Here is a 24,851-nt window from a genome sequence, read left to right on the forward strand (position 1 = left end):
TTTTTTTTTTTTTTAATTGCCATTGTGTAGATTCTGACTCATGGTGACCCTACGTGTTGCAGACTAGGACTGCATGCACTCCATAAGGTTTTCATGACTGTGACCTTTTGGAAGTGTTTTGCCAGGCTTTTCTTCTGAGGCATCTCTGGGTAGGTTTGAACTGCCAACCTTTTGGTTAGTAGCTGAGTTCTTTACTGTTTGTGCCACCCAAGGACTCGTCTTACATATATTTATATCCTGTTTAATCTTCTCTGGTGCCATTCCTATTTTACAGATGAGGCTCAGAGAGGTTAAGAAACTTGCCTGAGGCTGCACAAGGAATAGTGGTGGAGCTGATAACCAGCCGTATGTCAAACCTTCAAGCATACATACTGCCTCCTACTCTGTTATGTTGCCCATGGTCTGAATTACCCAAACACATTTAAAGGTTGCCCCTGATTCACCTGTCTCTTCTGCAGAAGTTGGGACAGGAGCGTCTGTTGGGTAGGTGGCTGTTTCAGCTGTTTGGGTCTCTTCTCCTGAGTGCAAGGGACTAGAGGACTCAATTTCTAGCTGCGCCTCTGCAGGGCGCTGGGTCTGCTGGGTCCACTCTGCCTCTTGGGTACTGGTGCTGATGACAATATCCAGCCCCGAGGTGTGACCTGACAGGTCTCCGTCAATTTCAGTTCTGTCTCCAGAAGTTAGGGGAGTGGCTGAAGACAAGCCTGATGCATCTGTGCCCACCTCATAGGGGGCAGTTGGTTCTCCACTCACTTCTGGGGCTGCCGACCCCTCCCTGGGGCTTTCCTGGGAGGCAGAGGTGCTGCCGCTCTCACCCAGGACTGAGGCTGTCTCAAGATCAGCTTCATGGAAGGCTGATGTGGTTCCACTGAGATCAGGGGATGCAGAAGTTTCTCCGCTGGTCTCGAGGGCAACAGATGCCTCCACCCCAGCCTCAGGGTAGGTAGATGTTGCACTGCTGGATTCTGGGACAGATGATGCTTCTACCTCAGACTCAGAGAATCCTGGTGTAGCTCTACTAATGTCCCCAGATGCAGAGGCTTCCCCACTGGACTCAAAGAGCTGGGAGTGCGTCACAGGAGGTCTTTGGCCGAGTTCCTGGGAAAGAGTTGGCTCAGTGACACCCTCCACAAACTCAGAAGTGATTAAAGTAACCTCTGGGAGTCCTGAGGCCTCCCCACTGGTGCTTGTGGCTGAAGAGGATTCTCCACTTACATCTGTGATGCCAGAAAAGTCCCCACTAAAATATGGAGTGCTTGGGGGTTCTCCACTGGGCTCTACCAGCCCCGATTGCAGCCCACTTAGGTCCAAAAATCCAGAATGGTCTCCAGACATGTCTGGTGCTCCAGAATGGGCACCACTGAGTTCCAAAGTGCCTGAGGCCCCTTCTGCCTCCTGGGCTGTTGGGGCCTGGGTTATAGATTCTACCAAAGTTCTGTCTATAAGAGAGATTGTTGGGAAACCAGATGGAAATCCACTGCCTTCATATGCTCCTGAAGGCAGGCTGCTCCCAATCTCAGCTCCAGGGGCTTCTCCACTGACCTCAGCTATTCCACTTGGCAGGCCACTGAATTCTGGAGCCTGGGATGGAAGCCCACTGGAGTCAACTGTTCCAGAAGACCATCCACTGACATCTACCATTCCAGATGTCCCTGAAAGATCTGCTTCCCCAGAAGGAAGTCCACTGAGTTCCACAGACCCCAAGCTTTCTTCTTCTTTAAATGTAGTAGGGGTCACTTCAACAAAACTGGTGTCCACAAATGTAATGCCAGAAGATTCACCACTGCCACTCATAGTACCAGAAACCAGATCAGGGATTCCAGATGTTGCCCCACTGAACCCTGGCAACCCTGATGGCTGCTCACTGAGATCAGGGACCCCAGATGTTTCTCCACTTAGGTCAGTTATGCCAAATGGTTGACCACTGCCAAAAACAACTCCAGATGCTTCTCCACTGACATCTGGTTGTCCAAAGGACAGCCCACTAAGCTCAGGCACTCCAGATGTTTCACCACTGGTTCCAGGAAACCCTGATGGCTGTCCACTCACCTCAAAAAGCCCAGATGTTTCCCCACTAATGTGAGGAATGCCTGATGGCTGCCCACCAATGTCAAAGACTCCAGATGTTTCCCCGCTGATGTCAGGAGACCCAGATGCCTGGCCACTGAGTTCAGTTCCTGAAGGTAGTCCACTAGTTCCACCACTAATATCCAATTCATGGAAAGGCAGCCCAGAAGTTTCTCCAGCACCACTTATTCCAATAGTTCCTCTCCCTTCCAGTTTCCCTGGAGTGGTGGCTGTGACCACTTCCACCAAGGTAGTATCCACTAGGGAGATAGTTGGGAACCCATAAGGAAGTCCACTAAAGTCAGGTAGGCCAGAGGATGTGCCACTTGTAATTTCCACTCCAGAATATTCACCACTAAATCCAGAGGGAAGACCACTTGCTTCTGGAGCTTGCCCACTTCCTACAGTACCAGAAGGCAGTCTTCCAAAGTCCAGGGGTCCAGAAGCAGACCCTACCAAGTCTTCCTCTCCAGAAGGCAACCCACTGAACTCCTCAGCTCCAGAAGCAGAGGTCTCTATACCTTCTCTTCCAGAAGGAAGTCCACTGAGGTCCTCTACTCCCGAAGGGGTCTCTAGACCTTCTCCTCCAGAAGGAAGTCCACTGACATCCCCTACTCCAGAAGTGGAGGCTTCTGGGCCTTCTTCTCCAGAAGGAAGTCCACTGACATCCCCTACTCCAGAGGCAGAGGCTTCTAGACCTTCTCCAGAAGGAAGTCCACTGAGGTCCCCTACTCCAGAAGAAGGGATCTCCAGAACTTCTCCAGAAGGAAGTCCACTGAGGTCCCCTACTCCAGAAGCAGAGGCTTCTGGACCTTCTGCAGAAGGAAGACTACCGACATCCCCTACTCCAGAGACAGAGGCCTCTAGACCTTCTCCAGAAGGAAGTCCACTGAGGTCCACTACTCCAGAAGAAGGGATCTCCAGACCTTCTCCAGAAGGAAGTCCACTGAGGTCTCCTACTCCAGAAGAAGGGATCTCTAGATGTTCTCCAGAAGGAAGTCCACTGAGGTCCCCTACTCCAGAAGCAGAGGCTTCTGGACCTTCTTCTCCAGAAGGAAGTCCACTAACATCCCCTACTCCAGAGGCAGAGGCTTCTGGACCTTCTCCTCCAGAAGGAAGCCCACTGAGGTCCCCTACTCCAGAAGCAGAGATTTCTAGACCTTCTCCTCCAGAAGGAAGTCCACTGACATCCCCTACTCCAGAGGCAGAGGCTTCTGGACCTTCTCCTCCAGAAGGAAGCCCACTGAGATACTCTACTCCAGAGGCTGAGGCCTCTGGACCTTCTCCAGAAGGAAGTCCACTGAGGTCTCCTACTCCAGAAGCTGAGGCTTCTGGACCTTCTCCTCCAGAAGGAAGTCCACTGAGGTCTTCTACTCCAGAAACAGAGCCCTCTATGCCCTTGTCTTCTGTGGGTGGCTTGCTAACCTCAGGAATGGTGGACCACTCAATCCTGTCTTCATCCCCTGAAGATGCACTTTCTGTAGGTAGCCCTGAGCCCACTGTGGAAGTCTGACCACTGAAGTCAAGGTCTCCAGAGGGTAGTCCACTTGCACTTTCTCCCGAGGGTTGCCCAGTAAAGTCAAAGTGTCCTGAAGGCTCTCCACTGCCTGTGAAGTCACCACTGATTTCAGGAGCCCCAGATTCCTCCCCAGAGCCTGCCAGCTCAGTCCTGCTGGGCACTGAGGGTGTAGGTGTATATGGCTCCTCTTGGGTGTATGGTTCTTCTGAGGTGGATGGTTCCTCTGAGGCAGATGGCTCCTCTGAAGTGGATGGCTTCTCTGAGGGGGATGGTTCTGCTGAGGCAGATGGTTCCTCTGAGGCAGAGGGTACTTCAGTTACAGAGGGGCCTTCTGTGCTTTCCTCTGTTGCTAAGCCAGTGGGAGGCAATGTAGGAGGGATCCCTGCAGGAAAGGAGGAAAAAAAGAGAAGGCATAGATTTATTAACTCATGCCCACTTTAAGTTCATAGAGAGAAGCTACACTCCATTCTTTCCACAGTAAAACTTTTCTCTCAAGAGTGCAGAGATGTGTTCAGACACTTCCTAATGGGACCTTCCACAGTGCCCCAGGAGGGAAAAAAGGATGAGAGGGAGGGAGGGGACCAGGAAATTCCCTACTACCTTCAGGGTACCAATCACGTAACACTTTGGATGCGGGAGCCTGACCACCACCAAAGGTAACCAAGATCACATTTCATGTATTGCTTTCTCTCACTGGGGAGAGGTCCTAGAGGCCAGCTGAGGTGGCTGACATTGCCCACAGGGCCAATGACAGGGCCAGGGAAAAGAGTGCAAGCCCAGGGAGAGAAGCCATCCCTAGGCACACCCTGGGCAGACAGGGGTTTGTGGCTTCAGGGTGGGCCCACAGCCCAGGCACTGACCTGGCAGTGGCAAAGTGCCTGCTAAGGTGTAGGCTGGTTCCCATTCTGTCTGGTTTTCCGGCTCGATGGTGAAGCCTGGGACTGTGGTTGTCTCCTCCCCCAAGGGAACAGCAGCCACGCCAGGCACCACCTGGGTAGTGATCCAGTCCTCTACGCCAGAGGGTGGCATGGGTGTGCTACCCTCCTCTTCTTCTGGAGAGGGCGCCACTGAAATACCTAAAAGGGATGTGAGTGGTGAGATTCCCTCCTGCACCAGTGACTCATGCCAGGCTGGCCCTTCTGGAGAGGAACTGGGGACTCAGTGCAACAGCCTGGCTGGGCCACCCCCACTCCGCCCAGGGCAGGCGATGGTTCTTTGCCTTCTCAAAGAATAAGAGTCATTTGCATCAACTATACAATATCCACATGCACACACCTTTAGCAGTGCTTTTCAGTCTGAGTTATTTGTCCTGCAGAATCTACTAAACATGCCAGGCATTGTTTGAAGGGCTTTATGTACAGTCAATCATTTAATTTCACAATAACCAGAGGAGATAGATTCTGTGATCTCATTTGACAGATGGGGAAACTGAGGCACAAAGAAGTTAAGTGACAGTTAATCCTCTAGGTGGGGACTGTTCTTCCTGAGACTGATGGAGTGTGAGTGTGGCTGAACTTTCTTTGATTTAGAATTTTAAAAGATGATCCTGGAAGTGGGGGAAACTTGGGGACATATAGGCTTTATTATTATTTTTTTAAATTTTAGTTTGAAATAGTTATAGATTCACAGGAAGCTACAGAGAGGAATTGCAAATCCTTCTGGAGGATTTGTCCCAGCAACCACTCCCTGCTCTGGGAGGAAATTCCCAGCCATACCCACCTGTACCCCTCATCCCCCAGCCTTTTTATTATTCCCCTAGAGAAGTTTGGCTCCCTTCTCCACCAACTTAGTTTTGATGTGTAATATGTAAAATGTATCACAAACAGTTTGTACAGTCTGTACCCTGTGTGTCCAGGCCCATGGACCATGGAGAACTCATCCAGAGCTCAGCAGTGCCTTGACCACGCCCTGGTCACACTCATTGACTTGTTTGATAACATTACTGTCAATGGAGTAATGGTTGATATGGCAGTGTGTCCATGGCATGAGTCAATTAAGAATGTTAATTACTTATGCTTAGTGAAGAATAAAGGAGCTCTGGTAGTGCAGTGGCAGCTCTGGTGGTGTAGTGCCTAAGGTATTTGACTGCTAACCCACCAGCCACTTCTCGGAAGGAAGACTGGACAATCTACTTCTACTTCTGTAGTGATACTGCCTCAGAAATCTAAGGAGGGGTCATGAGTTGGACTGACTCAACAGTAGTGAGGTTTTTTTTTTTTTTTTTTTTTTTGGTGATAGTGCATTGGGTAAGGCATTTGGCTGCTAATAAAAGATAAGCAGTTCAAACCTACTGGGTGCTCCATGGGAGGAAGATGGAGCAATCTACCTCCATAAAGATTTACAGTCTTGGAAACCCTATGAGGGTTGCTATGAGTTGGAATCAATTCAATGGCAGTGGGTTTGGTTTTTGGTTTGGTGGTGCAGTGGTTAAGGCATTCAGCTGCTAACCAAAAGGTCAGCAGTTTAAAACCATCAGCTACTCTGAAGGAGACAGATGAGGCAGTCTGCTTCTGTAAAGATTTACAGCCTTGGAAACCCTATGGGACAGTTCTACTCTGACCTATAGGATTGCTATGAGTTGGAATCAACTTGATGACAGTAGGTTTTGGTTTTGGTGTTGAAGAATAAGAGAATAAACTCATCACAAAAATATTTATAAGCAGGAGAAAATTTGAGAAGGGTGTACAAATTAAAATGATACATATAAAACTCATAATAATAGAAGCTAATGTTCATTGAGCATTTGCTATGTTCTGGGCACTATGCCACGGGTTTCACATGCACCATCCCAGCTAATCCTTACAGAAACTCTTTGATATAGGAACTATTGTATCACCATTTGTAGGAGCTAAAGCAAAGGAACAAAGAGGCTAAGTGACTTACCCAGGGTTACACAGATCTTAAGTAGCAGAGCTATAATTTAGATTTAGGTCTGCCTCATTTTATAGGCCAACTCACTTCTCTCTGCTTGCCTTGAGAAAGATGCACTTGGCTTGGGTTCAAAGCCTAATGCCACACTAGCACCACAACTCTCTCTGCTCCAGAGAGACCAACTTTTTCGCCTTAGTGTAATGGGTGGTGCAGTGGGCAGGGCCAGGATGAGTGAGCCCAAGGGAGTTGCTCCTGGGAGAAAGGGGATCTAGAGAAGTGAGGCGTGTACCTCGGAAACAGAAGGCATGGTGCCGGGACAGCGGGTCCGGGAGGCCGGTCTGGTTGGGGTAATGGTAGATGGTCCTCACTCCAGGCTTACTCCCACCACAGGCAGGCCGTGGGCTGACAATGGGATAGCGAAGGCTGCCATCAGACAGCCAGCCGGCATAGCACTTGTCCAGGCCACGGCTCCAGGCGGCGTAGAGCTGGCCCGTGGAGGCGAGTGTGGCATTGTGGGATTCACAGAACTCCAGAGCTTCCTGGAAGGTGAACTGTTCCGGGCGTGTGGCGAAGAACACTTCCCCTAGGGGCAGAAGCAGGTGACTGTGTGGGAGATTCCAAGCCCTCTGCCCTCACACTACACCTACCCTGCTTACCAGAATCCCCACTTGCATGGCACACACAGGGTCAAGATTCAAGCCAGCTCATATGGGCCCCCTGTCAACCACCTCCTTAGATCTCCTAGGGCACTAGTTTGTATGGAACTGGAGTTCCCTGGGATTTGGGGCTTTCAGTGCTAAAAATCAGGAAGTCTTAGCCAAACTAACTGGGTCCAGCTGGTCACTCTACTGGGAACCACCCACTTTTCCTTCCTCCTTTCTAGATTCTCCAGTCATACTAGGCATTCTCCCCACCCCCTGCCCCCCACCAGCTGAGAGGGACAGCTCCCTGCCCTGTAGCATTTATCATGGTCACTGTTGAGCTGCCTGTGGCTCGCCCCCTTGCCTTGAGAACTCATTGAGGCAGGGGTTGGGTCCTGTAACCACTGCTCAGCACCCAGCACCAGTTTCAGGTACCGACCTGATTTAGGGTGAAGGAAGCTCATTTATTGACCACTTACTTGTGCCAGGCACCTTTCCTATATACCTCATTTAAACCTCAAAAAAAGACTGATGTGAGTATATATCAGCCTCATTTTAGAGATGAGGAAACTGAGTCCTAGACAGGTTAAATAATTTGCCCAGGGCCCCAAAACAAAGGGGTGGCAATATGGAAAATTTTCCAGCATACCAGCATTTCCAAAATTGGGTTCAGTGGGACACTAACTTGGATAAATTTTAATCGAAATGAAATGAAACAAAACAAAATAAAATAAAAGGTCCATGGTCAAAATAGCTTGGAAAATGCTGGGTTAAAGAAAGTTTTTGTTAGTTTGTTTTAAACTTCAAGATTTCTCAGAGCCTTTGATTTACTCATGGGCACTAAGACTCCACAAGTGGTAGGTGGTATGTGTAGCATTTATTTAGATAGAATGAATTAATGCAGTTATTTATCCACAGTGCTGGGGGGAAATCACATGAACCATCTAGCAGAGCAACAAGGGGCTCGACCTGAGAGAGGGGCTAGGTGGGGCTTCATTTTCTCAGCAGGTCCTGGAAAGCTGGGTGGGAATGGGGTGGTGGTAGTGATTGCTCCTCCCCTCTGGTATCTTCCCTTCAGCTCCCTGCCTGTCTAGGGCCCCAAATGTGAGGATGTGGCCGGTACCCTCGAGCTTATCCACGTAGCAGTAGACGTCATAGGTTTCTGATGATGGACGCACACCATAGGTTCTGACTCCGGGGCTGCTGTTTTTGTCACCTACACATGCAGCCCGTGGGCTCACAATGGGGTATCTGCAAGGAGGGTGGAAGAGAAGAATAAGGTCATGCTCTCAGTGCCCCAGGGTGAGGCTGGCAGGCCCTTTGGGGACTTGGGCAGGTTGTGTCTTGGGTTGTCTGATGAGATTCAAATCATGAAGTAGCCCCTCATGCAGCAAGTTCCCTGAGCAGACTACTTCTTAGTTCCCTCTGCAGCTGGGGGAAGGGTCTGATGGCCCCTGGGGGAACCTTGGCTTCAGAAGATGGTGAGCCCCATGGAAGGGCACTGGGCAGCTGGAGGAGGGGGCTTTGGAGGAGGGACTCCCTGTCTGTCTCTTGGGGTGCTGCTGCTTCACCACTGGTTGCAGCCTGACCGGGGCTCTTCCACACCTCCTCAGAATATAACTCATCTGAGGAGAGGTAAGGAAGTAGCTATGGACTCAACAGTGACCATTGCATTGATTAATCTACAACATATTGGTGGATTAAGGAGCTCTGGTAACACAGTGCCTAAGGCATCTGACTGCTAATCAGAAGGTTGGTGGTTCAAACCCACCAGCCACTCCACAGAAAGAAGGCTGGGCAATCTACTTCCTTAAAGATTTACCTCCTCAGAAACCCAATGGGAATTGCTATGAATTGGAATTGACTCGATGGCAGTGGGTTTGGATTTTTGGTTTTATTGGCGGATTAATGGTTGGAGTGCCAGATTCATCAAAACTGTTATCTTCAAGGTGTGTGGTCACTTCCCCCAGGGTGGGCTGGGGAGGTACTGGGTCCTTTCTTCACCTGACAGTCTGGTCCTGCAGCCAGCCAGCATCGCACTGCTCATAGCCGGCCTCATAGGCTGCCTGGAGTTGCTCCGGGGAGGCGATGACTGCACCTGTGCTCAGGCAGGCCTGCTGTGCCTTCTCATACGTCAGTGAGTAGCGAGTGGGTCCTGGGCGGTAGTGGAACACAACCCCTGGATGGGAGAAGGAGAGAGAGGTCTACGCAGGGCACAGGCCAGGCTCCACAGGGCCACTCACCATGGTGCCCTAGTCCTCAAGGCTCTATGGGCACAGTGGAGACCCTGGCTCTTTAAGGAATGACTTCCTCTCCATCCCCACCTTCCAACTCTAAGCCATTTCTCTCTGCTCATTCAAACTGCTCCCAGCATTCACCTCCCTGAGAAAGCCTTCTGAGAGCCTTTAATCCTAGGTGTTCTCATCTCTCCCTATCTGGGTTCAGCACACCAAGGCTGCCCATTGTCCACTCATTCTTTAAAACAAAAAGGTACTTTTTCTTATTATAAAATGGAAAAAACATCATTATAGAACATTTGGAAAACACACAGAAGGATGGGGAGGGAATCCAACAATCGCTGATAAGCTTCCTCCTGGTCCCTGGTACAGGACTCTGGGTGTGTAGGCCTCCCAAGTGCATTTGCGAACATTTGTTGGGTGTGCAGTGGTGTATTTCTGGGGCATGAGCCTCTACCTTCCATTAGATTCTTAAAGGGGTAGGCCCACAAACAGGCAAGAGCCTTCTCCTAGAGTCTCCCTATATTGTGCTCAGCTGGATACACATTTGTTTTTGAAATTTCCCTGGGTGACAGATCTGTGTCTGTCACAGGCTATGAATCCCCAGTCTGTGTCTGTACCATGTCCTTTGTCCTATACTGAGTCAGATGCTCATCTGTCCATTGGTTCTGACTCACATGGCTGCCAGTGGGGCTCACACCAGTGCTAAGCCAATCCTGAGACCAGCCACCAATGAAGTTACCCCAAACTTCTCAACAACCTCTCTTCCTCAACCTAGTGTATATATCTGGGCAGTTCACTTGGTAGCATCACGGTTGTGAGGATGGATGGCCATGTCCATCTGCCCCTCCCCTGGGATGGGATGGGATACCACCAAAGCCTTCATGAAGGCCAGAACTCAAGTTCTCCTTATACATGGATTTGAGTTTAGACGCAGCTGAGCTCTATGTGATATCCTAATTCTCTAGACAATTTATCAAGCACTTGGAACACCATCACCCTAGAATAGGGATTGGCAAGCCTTTTCTGGAAAGGGCCAGAGAGTAAATATTTTAGGCTTTGTGGACTACATGGCGCTGTCACAACTCAGCTCTGCCATTGCAGCACCGCGTCAGCCATAGACAACATGTAAACAAATGGAGGTGGCTGTGCTCCTGCAAAGCTTTTTTATGGGCATGGGAATTGGAATTTCATATAATTTTCACATGTCATGAAATAATTCTTCTTCTTCTGAATTTTCCCAACTATTTGCAAATGGAAAAACCATTCTTAGCTCATGGGCCATATGAAGACAAGGGTGAGCTGGATTTGGCCCATGGGCCATGGTTTGCTGATCTCTGTGGTGAAAGGTCAGAGCTGGGAGAGGCCTCAGGGGTCAACCCGTGCAGTAGTTTTCAAGTGATTCTATTCTCTGGAGGTGCATGCTGTGGCAGGGAGGATCCATGTATGGGAAGAGCCCCAGTTCTGAACCCCACTTCACCTGGATCTGCATGTCCCCTTTATCTAATGTACATACTGGGTTGCCACATGTGATATCATTTGAAATAAATGCTTTGTGGCAAAAAAAAAAAAAAAAAAGTCTGGGATACAATGGGAGAAACATGTAGAACAAAGCTCAAATTCTTAAACAAAAGGGCAGACTAACTGGACCAGTTGAGACCAGAGGGCTCTCTGAGACTATTGCCCTGAGATGCTTTTTAAAACTTGAACCGAAACTGTCCTGAGATCACCTTTTAGTGAAAGAACACAGTGGCACACAGGATAAAGGATATTACTCATGAGTATGGTGCTCTACTAAAAAACCATCTATATGAGACCAAAAGGTCAACATCTACTCGGAAGCAGAGATGAGACGATAAGGGGGCAGGGAAACTAGAGTACTGGAAACAGAACAATCAGAACACAAGAAAAGCGAATGTTGACACTGTGTGATAAATGTAACATGTAACTAATGTCACTGAACAACCTGTATAGAAATTTGCAACTGGGAACTTAATTTTTTGTATAAACTTTCATCAAAACCACAATGAAATATCATTATTATTATTTTTTTAAAAGCGTTTGAGACATCACTGGTCTGGTCTAGCCTTTTTGTTTTATGGATGAGGATACCCAAAACTGAGAGAAGAGAGGCTTGGCCAAGGTCCCAGGATAAGCTGAAGGGACAGGCACAACGTCCTCCTGATGCCCAGGGCAGTTTTTCCACTTGCCCCCTGTAAGCACCCCCTGAAGGTGAGTACTTACCCCCTGGCAAGAGTGGCTGCCCAGGGACCATGGTTCCACCTGGAGCGATGGTCACTTGCACGACTAGGTCATCACTGGTGTAGGCTGTGGCAGGCCCCAGGCCTGGTGTGGATTCTTCAGGAAAGCCCAAAGGCCTGGTGGCCTCTTCAGTTTGGTTCTCAGCCTCAGGGAAGGCAGGGGTCAGTGTGAAGGGCTCCTCGGGCTCCGGGACAGTGGGCAAGATGTCGAAGATGGGCCTCACTGTGAGGATCACGTTGCCCCGGGCTTCACCCTCAGTGATGTTTTGGGGCAGAGGCAGCTCTACTTCAGGCCAGGTCACCGTCTGGATAGTGATGTCCTCCTCACCGAAGAAGTTCTCGGGGATGTCCACAAAGTCTTCACCTGGGGTAAGAGCAAAGACATGCTCTAGATGCTCAGCCTAGGCCTGGCTTCAGGGGCATGAGGGATGAGCTCAGAGGGCCCTGTGGAGAAGGAGAGCATCTACTATATGGCAGGCCCCCGGCTCAGCTCATTGCAGGGTCCTTACTATTTAAAGTGCTCTTACCATTATTCCTTATTCATTATAGGGGTCCTCATATTTTCAAGATCACAAAAGGATGCAAGAGTCATCATAGCAAAAGATATTGACCAATCAGCTTGCTACTTAAAAAATCAGTTCTCCCTCCAATACTTCTTCCTGCTTAATTAACACCATCTCACTCACCTTGCTAATCATCTGAAATAGTAACTATCCAACAGGGTTATGCAAATCAGTTATAGAGGGAAGTTGTAAAAATCTTGCAGAAGATGCAGGAGTCTGTGAAATTGATGAAAGTGATGATGGAGTCTGAAATCGATGAAAGTGATGTTGGCAAACAACTTGTATCACAATCATGGATAAGTGAGGCCAAAATGGATCAGTTAACATTTAAAAAAGAGAAAATCCATGAGAATGATGCTACTTCCAAAAGAGCGGTTGGTGATGGCTGCACAACACACTTGGTGTGATTGGTTTAACTGAATAGTATAAATGACACATGCTGAAATGGCAAATATTGTGTTATCTATAATTTTTACAACAATAATAAAAAAGAAACTCAACAATAACAAAATAAAATAAAATAAAATATAAAAATACATATTCCACGTAGACTTGCCCACTTAGCACTTGTTAACCAGGAGAGTGAACATGCACCACCTCCCTACAAATCCATGTTCAAATTCATTTTCTCATTGAAAACCTGTCTGACCATCGATTTAATGTGCAACAGTACCTCCAGCACTCCTGATCTTCTTCCCCTGCTCTACTCATTTGTCCCAAGATATTTTTCAGCATTTGTCACACTCTGTAATTTATGTATTTACTGTGTTTATTATTTATTGTCTGTCTTGCTCTACTAGAAAGTCATTGCCTTGAGGGCAGGAATCTTTGGTTTGTAAAGTATCCCTAGGTCTGACACATAGTAAGTCCTCAATAAATATTTGTTGAATGGAAAAAACAAAAAGAGTGGTTAGAGTATAAAAAGGTTAAGAGAAGCTCTGGGACAAATGTATGATATCCTAATTATTTTTGCAAAAATAACCCTGCTTCTGAAACACCAGGCTGTGAGAGTTAAACATGAAAGGAAATATGTCACTGTGCTATCACCAGTTCTGTATCAATTTATACAACCCCTCACCCACTGTATTTTTTTTTTCTGTCAAAAATTAGCACTTAATTGTAACTATAACCTAGTTCTTGTTAAATATAAGATAAAAAATGTATTTGACATTTTCAGTCTAAATTTCTCAGATAAAATCCCAATCAAAACTCCCTTTTCTTTTCAATAACACTTTGGGCTTCCATTTATGTGGATTTGATTTTAAAGGGCAGATAACAGTGCTCTCCGGTGGGAGCATGGTCTCATGTCAGTCTGCCTTCCACCATCCTCCACATGGTACCACCATCCCCCCACTAGATAGATAAGGAAAATAAGTCTCAAAGCCTTGACCTTCCCAGGGTCACAAAGTGTTTAGTGACAATGCTGGGGTTCAAACCTCAGAAGACACAGACTCTAAAGCGTGTGCATCTAATCCTGTTCTGATGAGAGAAGACAGGGCTGGATCCACTTTAGTCTCTAGCATCCCTACCCTAGCACTTCCTAGGAACCAGTAAAAATGGCGGGCAGAGGTACCAAAAGTGTGAAAGTCCCTGGATGGTGCAAACGGTTAATGTGCTCAGTTGCTCACTGAAAAGTTGGAGGTTTGAGTCCACTCAGAGGTGCCTCAGAAGAAAGGCCTGGCCAGCTACATCTGAAAACTCAACTACTGAAAACCCTATGGAGCACAGTTCTACTCTGATACACATGTGTTTGCCGTTGAGTTGGAACTGACTTAATGGCAAGTGGTTAACAGGCTACCAAAAACATGAGATTCAGGTGCCCAGCGGCTCCTTGAAGGGAGAAGAACCAATCCCTCTTTCCAAGTTCTTTCCTTCTTCTGGGCTCCAATTTTGGTGGTGTGATTCCCCTTCCCGCTTTCAGACCCAGCCCACCTGTGTAGCAGATGGCGTCATAGCGGGATGAAGGCTCTGGGTAGCCCGTCTGGTTGGCATACAGGTAGACAGTCCTCACACCAAGGAGGTTGCCCCCACAGTTGGGCCGGGCCTTAGAGATGGGGTAGCGCACACTGCGGTCGGCCAGCCAGCCAGCACTGCACATGTCCATGCCGCCTTGCCAGGCCAGGTAGAGCTGGCCTGTGGTGGCCAGCCGGGCTCCCAGCCGCCGGCACTCGTTGGCTGCCTCCTGGAAGGTGAATTTCTCAGGGGACGTAGCGTAGAATACCTCGCCTGTAAACGACACAGCAGCAGAGTGAGGGCAGCCTCCGGGGGAGAGTTGTAGTTGCTAAAGCAGCTCTGACTGGTCATTATATTTGTCTTTGGTTAACCAAAAATGGGAGCCCAAATACTTGTTACTTGACAGGCCACTTTGGACCCTGGGGTGAAAATAAGGAAGGGGACAGTGGTGGTGAGAAAGATGGGGGCTCTCCTGCCTCAGAATGAGCCAGCATATCACTCTTTTCTGAGCCTGCAGAGAGCTGTGAGCACTGTGCCTGGAAGGGGGCAGAGTTGGCAGAGTCTGGAATGTTGAAAGGCAGATGCCCCCATGTTACTCCCATGCTTGGGTATCTTGGGCAGCTCTGTGACCAAAATTAGTGCCCTTTACAAAACAGAAAAAATTCAGGTTCCTCCAAGACTAGGCCTAGAATAAGGTAGGGGGCTGGGCACAGAGGAGTTGAGAGAGGGTGCTGGGTTTCAAGTGGGCCCGCCCAGGAGTGGCCTGGGGCGTCCCCTGTGAGAGTGATAAGGCTAGGTTTTGATAGCCTGGTGGACCCTGGGACAGGGATGGGAGTCCTGGCTGGGAGGAGCAGCCCCAAGTGAGAGATCTGTGACACTTGCTTTTGGTAAAGTACAGGGTCAGTGAAATAGAGGAGGACCCTCAATGAGATAGACTGACATAGTGGCTAGAACAATGGGCTCGAACATACCCATGATTACAGGGATGGTGCAGGAATGGACAGTGTTTTGTTCTGTTGTACATAGAGTATCTATGACTCAAAACTGCCTCGATGACACCTAACAACAACAACAGTGACTTTTGGACAATCTGAAGCCACCTAGGACCACCAAAGCCCTCTGTCGAGGCAGGGGGAACAAGGGGCCTCTTCCTTTCCCACTCTGGGCACAGCAGAAAAGAGTCGAGGGTGTCTGGAAGAGATGCCTGAGCTAGCATCCTGACCCAGGAGATGCTGTGTGACCAGGAGTGCAAATCGGATGAAAGGTCTATGAAGGGGACTCATGGGGACGGGTAGAGTTTCTCCTGGCGAGCAGGGCAGCCTCACCCTCCATCTCCTCGGCAAAGCAGTACACATCATAGGTCTCATTGGTGTCGCGGATGCCATAGGTTCTCACCCCAGGAAACTCATCCTTGTCTCCATAGCAGCCTTCCCGGGGCATGTGGATGGGGTACCTGCAAGGTGGGGGTGTGACACTCAGGGAATGGAGGGAGAGCTATGTGGCTTGGATGTTATGCTCTCTCTCATAGGACACAGTGACTGCCATGCATTTGACTCTGCCTGTCCAGGATAAGTAGACTATCTGTTTTTACAATTAACCAAAAAAACAAAACAAAACTCACTGCCGTTGAGTCGGATCCGACTACAAGCATCCCCTCCTTGGGTTTCCGAGGCAGTATCACTACAGAGGTAGATTGCCCAATCTTCCTTCCGAGGAGCGGTTGGTGGGTTTGAACCGCCAGCCTTCTGATTAGCAGTCAAATGCCTTAGGCACTATGCCACTAGAGCTCTTATTTTTACAATTATAAATGACTAAACAGAGCCCCCTTGTCTGAATATCTGATGGCATAGTGCCTAAAGCATTTGACTGCTAACCAGAAGGCTGGCAGTTCAAACCCACCAGCCACTCCTTTGAAGGAAGGTTGGGCAATCTATTTCCATAGTGATACCACCTCAGAAACCCAAGGAGGGGTCGCTATGAGTCGGATTCAACTCAACGGCAGTGAGTTTTGTTTTTTTTGACACCACTCTATCAGAGGTTGGCAAACTTTTTCTGTAAAAGGCCAGATAGTAAATATTTTAGGCTTTGTAGGCCATACAGTCTCCGGTGCAACTATTCAACTCTGCTGTGGTAGTGTGAAAGCAACCCTAGACAATATGTAAATGATGGGCACGGTTATGTTCCAATAAAACTTTATTTAGTAAGTTGAATTTGGCCCTCAGGCTGTAGATTGCTGACCCCTGTGCTGTATCTTTCAAGTCTTCCATCAACCTAATGAGGCAGGCGCTGTAGTGAGTCTATTTTGTATTTAAGGAGATTGGGGCTCAGAGTTGTCAAACAACTTGTCTAAGGTCACATAGCTTCCAAGTGTTGGGGTCTGAGGTGTGAGCTCTGGTACTATGTTGGACTGTTGTATCAACTCGTTTTTTATTATTGATGGTTTTAATGTCCCAAGAAATCTTTGCCTACCCCAAGATTGCAAAGATATTTTCTTCTGGAAGTTTTGTGGTTCTAGTGCTTACATTTAGAGCTATGATCCACCTCAAATTAATCATCTCATATTGTCTTAACAGGTTTATTCAAAATGGATTGAGACACCTTGAGGACAGGGATCTGTCTTGTTCTGTTCTGCAAGCCCATCCCTCAGCTGCATACACTCAGGAAAAAACATGCAAAGAAGTTTGATTTATGTATGTCTTGTCTTGCTCAAAAAAAAAGGGAATATAAGGTGGTTTATAAAAAATACTTTAGTTGAAAAACAAAACAACAAATCAGTAAGTGAAGAAATTGTGGCAAAGAGGAAAAATGGGTAAGAAGAATTATGTGTAATTTGCATGGAGAAAATGCTCATCTAAGGCAAGGTTGGAGTCCCTTAGCACTGCAAATGGTTAACTTGCTCAGCTGCAAACCAAAAGGATGTTAGTTCAAATCTACCCACAGGCTCTTCGTAAGAAAAGCCTATCTATTTCCAAAATATCAGTCATTGAAACTGCTATGGAGTACAGTTCTATTCTGACACATAAGGAGTTGCCATGAATCAGAATCAACTTGATGACAATTTTTTTTTTTTTTTTTTTAAAGGCAAGGTTGTCAGCTGCCACTCACTCTGGTTTAAGACAGAATAACAAGAATTTGGGATGGATCAATGGGCCTATGGTTGGTCAATGTGCCATCCAGCCCCCAATCTAGGCTGATCTCAATGTCACCCTGGGAGCTTCTCACCCCACCACTTGCCCCACTCTGTCCAGATACCCACTTGGCTGGTGGGCTGAGAGCTCACCTGACAGTCTGGTCGGCCAGCCAGCCAGCGTCACACTGGTGGAAGCCATCCTCATAGGCAGCCTGTAGCTGCTCGGGTGTGGCAATGATGGCACTGTTCTGCAGGCAGGCCCGCTGGGCCCTGTCGAAGTCTAGGGTGTAGCGTGTGGAGATGGCTCTGTAATGGAACACAATGCCTGCAAGACAGGCGAGGGTGACAGAGAGTAGGTCAAGCATAGTTTCCAGTCACTGAGGTCCTCTCAGAATTATGGCAATCATCAAAAGGGAACCTTAGTGACATCTGGTCTGGGCTTCTAGCTGATCTCCACATTTGGGCATGGTCCTTCTGCCTTTTTTGGAATACCCTGAGAGACAGGGAGCTCACTACCTTACAGGTGTTCCTTTTCAAATACCTCTGGTAATCAAAAAGTCCTTCCTTGAATTAAACCCAAATCTTCCTGTCTCCTTGTTATTTTCTCTTGTTATTCCAGGACCCCATGTATTCTGGGGACAGACACACTCAGAGGCCCAGGGGCATCCTAGCAGAAGCACTGTTTAAGGTACACCCAGGAGTGGGCATCTTTCACAGAGCCTCCTACTGCACTTCTTACTGTGAAAAATCCTATGCTGATCAAACTCCTGAAGCCAATCAAGTACCAAACATTCTCTTTGGGCCATAGTAAAAAAGGAGACCTGGGAAGCTATCTTCAGCCCTTTCCTTGGCTCTGGAACTGAGAATAATGGGATGGAAGTAAGGAAGAGAACAGACAACTGAACAAAACGTCAGAAACCATTCTGACTCTCTTCCAGTGTAACTTTAGGCAAGTCACTTAACCTCAGCTTGCCTGTCTATAAAATGGGGATGATTACAAGTTATACCAAATCACAGGATTGTTTTGAAGCACAAACTGTCATTTATCAATTTGATCTCAATGTCATTTATCAATGACAGTGGCTGAGAAGTATATAGTTCTATTTAGTTTCCATATAATTCCAGATAGAATACTACTAGCTCCATTTTTACAGAGGAATTAACTGAGGTTAAGTCATTTGACTGAGGTCCACACCTTGAAAGCCAGTCTGGCTGGGTCTACACCCGTGAGGACACCATTCCAGTTCTTTCTGTGGGTGGAGCAGTGTCCCCAAGGGTGGCTCTCACCTTTCACCACAACCTCCAGGGTGGCCTCGCTGTCTTCGATGCCGTGCATCACCTCACAACGGTAGACCCCAGAGTCATTAGAGCGCAGATTCTGGATCTCCAGGGTGGCATCACTGGGGATGGCTGGGTAGTTGGGCAGTGAGACCTTGTCCTGGTAGGCACTGTTGACCCGCACCTGCCCCTCGGTGGCCACCACCAGGACCATCTCCTTCTCCTTGGAAATGTGGCTCCACTTGATTCTTGGGGCAAGGGGAGCGGTGGAGGGAGCAGTGGTGACAGGGTGCATGGGGTCGATGAAATAGCAGGGGATGGTGAGGGAGCTTCCGAGCAGGACCCGTAGCGGGGAAGGTTCAGGGATGCTCACACTCAGTGAGGTGTCACGGTCTGTGAGGGAAGGTGGGGTGGAAAACAGACCTGTTAATGCCTAGAGAAGATCCCCTCCCCTCCACACACACACACAGCCTCCTTGTCAGTCCTTCTGGAACTGTATGCTTCTGATTTTATAGTGGGAGCAGTAGGGGCTAAAATAAACACTGAGATGCTTCTGTGACATGTGGAAACTCCCCGGAGGCCTTGAAACACTTTTTGCAGAGCTGCTTTTGTAAGACTGCTGGTCTCTGCACCTCAAGATAGAAATTATGAAGCCTGAAAAGGGTTCCAGAGAAGAACAAGGGAAATGCCAATATCGAGACAACTTCTCTGTTCCTCAAACCTTATGTGGTGCCAAACCACAGGTTAAACAGGATTCCTGGAGTGACAACTTGACTCAAAAATTTTTGGTAATAATTTCTGTTTACCAGTCCTTGAGTGGTGCAAATGGTTAACATGCTTGGCTGTTAACCAAAAAGTTGGAGGTTTGAGTCCACCCAGAGGCACCTTGAGAGAAAGGCCTGGCAATCTAGTTTTTAAAAATTAGTCATTGAAAATCCTCTGGAGCTCAGTTCTATTCTAACACACACAGGGTCACCATGATGGCAACTGATAATGGTAAAACAAATAAAAAATTAAAAAGTGAATACACTACAGGGTAGGAAAAGAAATCCACCCAACTTTGAAAGCTAAGCTACAAAATTTCAAAGACGTGTTCCACTTGAGGAGATGGGCTTTGGGCTCAGTCTAGGTCTTTCACGGGTATAAGCTACTCTCTTCTGCTGTTAGGGATGCAAGGGGCTTAGCTGGAGAAACACCTGAGATCAGACATATTAGTCTGCAAGAGTCAGGCAGAAGGGGTGAAGGAACATGAGTAAACTTCATAAAAATCATAGCATGTATTCATAGGGAAGATGCCACATGTTCACCAAGTCCTGTTAGAAGTAAATGAGCAGCCTGGAATGAGAAAGAAATCTTTCTGGGATAAAATAGCACCTTTCATGGGGAGTCATAAATTTATGAAAGCCTTCTTTCCAGGAGCACCTACATACTGAACATAAAAACGTTTCAGATATTTGTGGGTGGTAGGGCAAGAAAGGGCAGGCTAGGAATGTTTGGAGTCAAGCCCTAATCTTTTGATATCCTGGAAGTCACTGCCAGGCCCTTCCACAAAAATCTTGCCCTAAATGTTTAGCACTAGCACCTTCTAACATGCATAGTCTTGGTGGTAGTGGTGGGTCTCTGGGGAGAGCTGGTGACAGGAAAGTCCAGCCTTGTAGCCTCTAAAGCTCTTAACTAGCCCTCCTGGACTGGTCTGCTTGTATGAGCAAACCACCCCAGGTTTTAGCCTGGGCCTGGCTATCTGTGGGCCTCAGAGCAAGAGTACAAATGGAGGCTCTGTACATATGGCTAGACTTTTAGAAGTTATCAATCAAGCCAATAGATTGTTAAAGAAAATACGTTCTATCTTCCTATTTGACAATGCTCCCTTTCAAAATGACTTGGAAAGCCAAGTTCAAATGTAGAACTCATGGAATTCTTTAGAGTTCTGCACTGGAATGCGGTAACATGGAGGAGGGGGAGCACCCCATTCCCCCTCACCCTCCAGCCCATTGATTCTGCTGTGCACTGAGAGAGGTCTCATGCACATGGTAAGGGCATCCCAGACTTACATCCAAGCTCTGTCAATACCCTACACAAACAGTCACCGCTGAGTCCCTCCTTCAGGACTAAGGGTGGCTTACTCATAAGGATAAGGACCCAGAGAAGAGCCCCATGCAGGTCCTGGAGGGGGCTGGGCCCATCAGGACAGGGGATTCTGGGCATCCTGGGTACCCATAATGTTGTCTAAAGGGAAAGTGTGGGTCTGGGTGGACATATCCAGTGGGTCCTGCAAACTCCTCATCCTTTGGGGAGGATTGGGATGGAGGAGGGTCAGAAGGGCCCTCTAAAGTGCATGGCCCAAAGGCGTTAAGGGAGGTAGGTACTGGTTACATCAATTCCACTTTGGAGTCAAGCCCATCCTGTGGTCAGAGACTGGTTTGTTTATTTGGTTCAAATGATCAGAACTATACCCAGAGCCTGCCACATGCAAGATGACTGGTGGAGCTTCCTGAGGACAAGAAAGGCAAAGACTTGTCTGATTTATTGGAGATTCTTTTGGTTTATTTCACAGATGATATTTCTCTTCTTTGATGCTCTAGCTGATGTACCCTGGACCACTTTTTCTCTGTCCTGCCTTACCTCCAAGCTCAGTGTGCAGTAGTACTAAGTAATATCCATAAGGAGAAGGATGCTGGGAAGGTAGGCACCTGCCAGGAACTCTCTCCCTGAACTGTCTAGCCCAGAGGGCAGGCAGGAGCACTATTAGCTGAGCAAGAGATCCTGGATGTGCATACATGAATGTGTGTTTGTGCGCACATGTGCATATACATATGTGGGTGTGGGAGCATATCCATGCATGCATGGGTGCATGTGTATATGCATGCATGCATTGTGTATGTGTGCACACGTTTTTGGCACACATGTATATATGTACACACACATGTATGAACACGCATATGCATGCACACATGTGTATATGCATGTCTGTGTGCAGGTGGTCTCCCTTTGCAGTTGTGCTTGCATTTGAAAGGAAAGGGGCAGGGCAAGAAAAGGTCAGGAAAGGGGAAATTATATCTCTGGGACTCACAGTACACAGGTCAGTTCCTGGAACCAGAATCCCATTCTCAGTGCCTGCTGAACAAATGAAACTGGAGTGGGAAAGTCCTCACCTGAATATTCTACTGAGACGGTTGCAGCGATGACTCTCAGAGTCACAAACACCAGCAGTAAAGTGGTCATAGTTCACCTGGAAGATGAAAGGCAGAGGCGGGATGTGAACGGTTGAGGCATGGTGAGGCTGAAGAGGGTCCTGTAACATACGACACAGGTGATAAACCCCAAGTCTGAGATCTGAAATCATATTGTGAAAAGGAGTCTGCACGTGGTGTGTGAGATGCTTCCCCCCAAATCCTCCCCTCACAAAACCTTCACACACCCAGCTGTGTTTTCTTAGTTTAATTAGAGGTAGTTAGGATGGGAAAACTCTTCCAGAGAACCTCCATCTTCCAGCCAGCGAAGCTGCATCTTGAGGAATCCTTTAGGCCCAGAGAAGTGAGATGAGTTGCTCAATCCTTTTGATGAAATCTGGGCCCATCATCAGTTTCAAATCCAATAATTTGTCCTTTAGGATGGAGTACACCCCAAGGTTTCAGTGCTCAATCCTCTTGATGAAATCTGGGCCCATCATCAGTTTCAAATCTAATAATTTGTGCTTTAGGATGGAGTACATCCCAAGGTTTCAGGCAAGAATGAGGGGCCTGGGACAAGTCAGGGGAATGATTCTGCCTAAAATCCAAAACCTTCCTGCTGGCTCAGATAATGACTTTGTGCAGATTAGAAAAACGGTCCTGGTTAAGTACACAATTCTGTAACAATCATAATATAAAAGGTACCCTTTGGAGCTGTGCAAACCATAACTTACACACTGTAAGCAGCTGTCTAAGGATCTTGCATCCAGCTGAGTCAGAAGAGGTAGACTCCAAGAAGTTCCAGTTCCAGTTGCCACTGAATCAATTCTGTCTCACGGTGATCCCATGTGTGTCAGAGTAGAACTTGATGGCAATTGGTTGGTCTCAGTAACGCACAGCTGAGAAGTGATCTCTGGCTTCCCAAGGGAAGCTTTTCAGGAGTTTGATGGTTCAGCAAATGTTGCTATGGATTCGATTGATCACCATAGTCTGGGGCCCAGATGGATTAGGGGATAAGGGGAACATCCCTGAGGGGCCTCTGGCTCCAAGAAAGGCATTGGAATCACTGGGGTTTCTGTCCCAGGAAGGACTGGGGGAGTGGTGGGGCAGAGTCCAGGACTCTGGGTAACTCTGCCTATTTTTTGAGTGGGACATCTTTCCATCTGGCATAATGCCTAAGGCATTTGACGGCTAACCAGAAGGCTGGCAATTGAAACCCACCAGCCACTCCTCAGAAGGACTGGGCAATCTATTTATGTAGAGATACCACCTTGGAAACCCAAGGAGGGGTCTCTATGAGTTGAAATTGACTTGACTCGACTTGACAGTACTGAGTTTTTTTGTTTTTTTTTAATTGTGATTTTGGTGAAATGATTTACAGGGCAAATTCACTTTCCATACAGCAGTTCACATATACTTTGTCTCATGTCATTGCCCACAGTTTACCACAATGCAACAGTTCCCTTCTCACTTCCTCCCCATAGTTACCACTTTCCAGTGTCATCCCACCATACTCTCCTGCCCCCTAAGCTGTCTCCCTGTGCATAAGCAGCCCTTCCTTCTCCCATGATTGTTCTCTCCAGGGCGTGTGTCTACTTGAGGTAAATGTTTAACTAACATGCCTGTACTTTGTTTGGCTGGAAACCACAGGTGTGGGTTCAATTCCAGACCTGAAGGGCAGCTAGGGGCCATAGTCTCAGTGGTTCCACCAGGCTCTATTGGACCTGCAAACCTGGTCCCAACCATCTATTTTTTTTTTCTTTCCCTCCAAATGATTTTGAGTTTCTTTCCACATTGTTCTCCCTCTCTATCCAGGATCTCCTACATCCCTTCCAAGTAGATGACAGTGGTAGCCGGGCACCATCTAGTTCTTCTGGTCTCATAGTTGTATAGGTTGCAGATTGGATGGTGTACCAGTCGCTAGGACTGATTGTTTCCATTAATTTTGGTTTTCTTCTTTCTTCTTTGCTCTTGACGAGGAAAGACCCATCGTTGCATCTAGATGGCAGCTTGCTAGCTTTTAAGATCCCAGTTGCTAGCAGTGAGTTTGTTTTTTTGTTTGATCCTTCACTCATTCCACATAGATTGTCACCTGAGAAATGAAAAACCTGTGTGCATGGGTACTGCTGCGGTATAGAGATAAATGTGTGAGGCATGTATCCCTCACACCACAGGAAGTCTGAAAAATCCCAGAGTTCTGAGAAGTAGTCCCTTTCCTCTCCTCAGATTTTTCTACTTAGATGTTGCCTTTAAAAGAAATCTCTGGGACTCTAGGTTCTAGAGTTGAGAGGGCCCACTGAACTATGGAGCTCCTCTTCAAACCCAGTTGTGACCAGTCAACGTTGGGAAATAATAGTTCCTGGGAGGGAAAAAGGGTCAGGTGTCCTTTCCACTCTGGGGAGGGGGCCTAGACTTGCAGGCTCCTCTCTTCCCAGGGCCTCAGGGATTCCATGTTTAGATACAAGGCCCACCTGTTCCTCCCTCAGAACACCCTTCATTGGGAAGTTTTGTGTATATTTTCAGAGTTGTGTTTCTTCCCTTGCTCCCTGAACAAGTTGGACATTGTCCGGGGATGCAGTGGTTCTCTGTGGGGCTTGGGGTTGCTGTTTTCCACCCTGGCCTAGACCAGGAAATGGGAAGGAATGAAAAGGGGGGCTCGGTTTGAGGGTAGGGGTGGAGTGGGCAGAAAACCCAATTTTATTTCTTCTTTTTTTTAAGGCAAACTTTGGGATAGAAATATCGCAATAAATATGTTCTTGTGTTCGTGTGTGTTTTCCCAGCTGTAAAGAAAATAGGGAGAAATTCCATTCTGTCTGGGTTCCAAGTGTCTCAGGACTCACTGAGTCTTTTATGTGAGGCAATTGACATTGCCAGCCCCGTCCCACCACGGCTCTGTGAACAGGGAGGCCTTTCTCCATGGAAAACAAATTTAGGTGGTAGCAAGGGGATTGGGGAGTTGGGGCTGAAGAAGGGGTAAGAGTGAGCCTGGAAAAGAGGGAAGAACGGAGTGGGGCAGTGAGAAATGGATGCTGGGAGTGTGGGTGGAGCTTCTTCCAGGTCCATGCAGGAAGAGAGGGCTGGGGTTTATCATCAAGGAATTCTCTGGATAGAATTATTAGGGAGCTTGACAGGGAAAGGGATCCACCAGTTGTGCAAATGAT

The 24,851-nt window shown here is 47.7% G+C and overlaps 1 protein-coding gene across 1 annotated transcript in view; it reads right to left on the bottom strand.

Annotated features, from left to right (window-relative positions):
- Positions 1-21,742, bottom strand: part of ACAN (aggrecan) — a 38,457-nt gene extending 16,715 nt beyond the window's left edge. The window contains exons 1-12 of the mRNA XM_042781684.1: positions 21,673-21,742; positions 18,530-18,913; positions 17,393-17,567; positions 15,438-15,565; positions 14,092-14,385; positions 11,580-11,960; positions 9,103-9,277; positions 8,222-8,349; positions 6,747-7,040; positions 4,447-4,662; positions 2,140-3,968; positions 420-2,079 (exon numbers count right to left, since the gene is read on the bottom strand). Of these exons, the coding sequence (XP_042637618.1) occupies positions 420-2,079; positions 2,140-3,968; positions 4,447-4,662; positions 6,747-7,040; positions 8,222-8,349; positions 9,103-9,277; positions 11,580-11,960; positions 14,092-14,385; positions 15,438-15,565; positions 17,393-17,567; positions 18,530-18,913; positions 21,673-21,742 (5,734 nt within the window). The remainder of the gene's footprint in view (positions 1-419; positions 2,080-2,139; positions 3,969-4,446; positions 4,663-6,746; positions 7,041-8,221; positions 8,350-9,102; positions 9,278-11,579; positions 11,961-14,091; positions 14,386-15,437; positions 15,566-17,392; positions 17,568-18,529; positions 18,914-21,672) is intronic.
- Between the last annotated feature and the right edge of the window lie 3,109 nt (positions 21,743-24,851).

This window comes from Orycteropus afer, unplaced genomic scaffold, assembly GCF_000298275.1.
Source record: "Orycteropus afer afer isolate SDZICR_OR568_19922 unplaced genomic scaffold, OryAfe1.0 scaffold00150, whole genome shotgun sequence".
Classification (NCBI taxonomy): Eukaryota; Metazoa; Chordata; class Mammalia; order Tubulidentata; family Orycteropodidae; genus Orycteropus; species Orycteropus afer.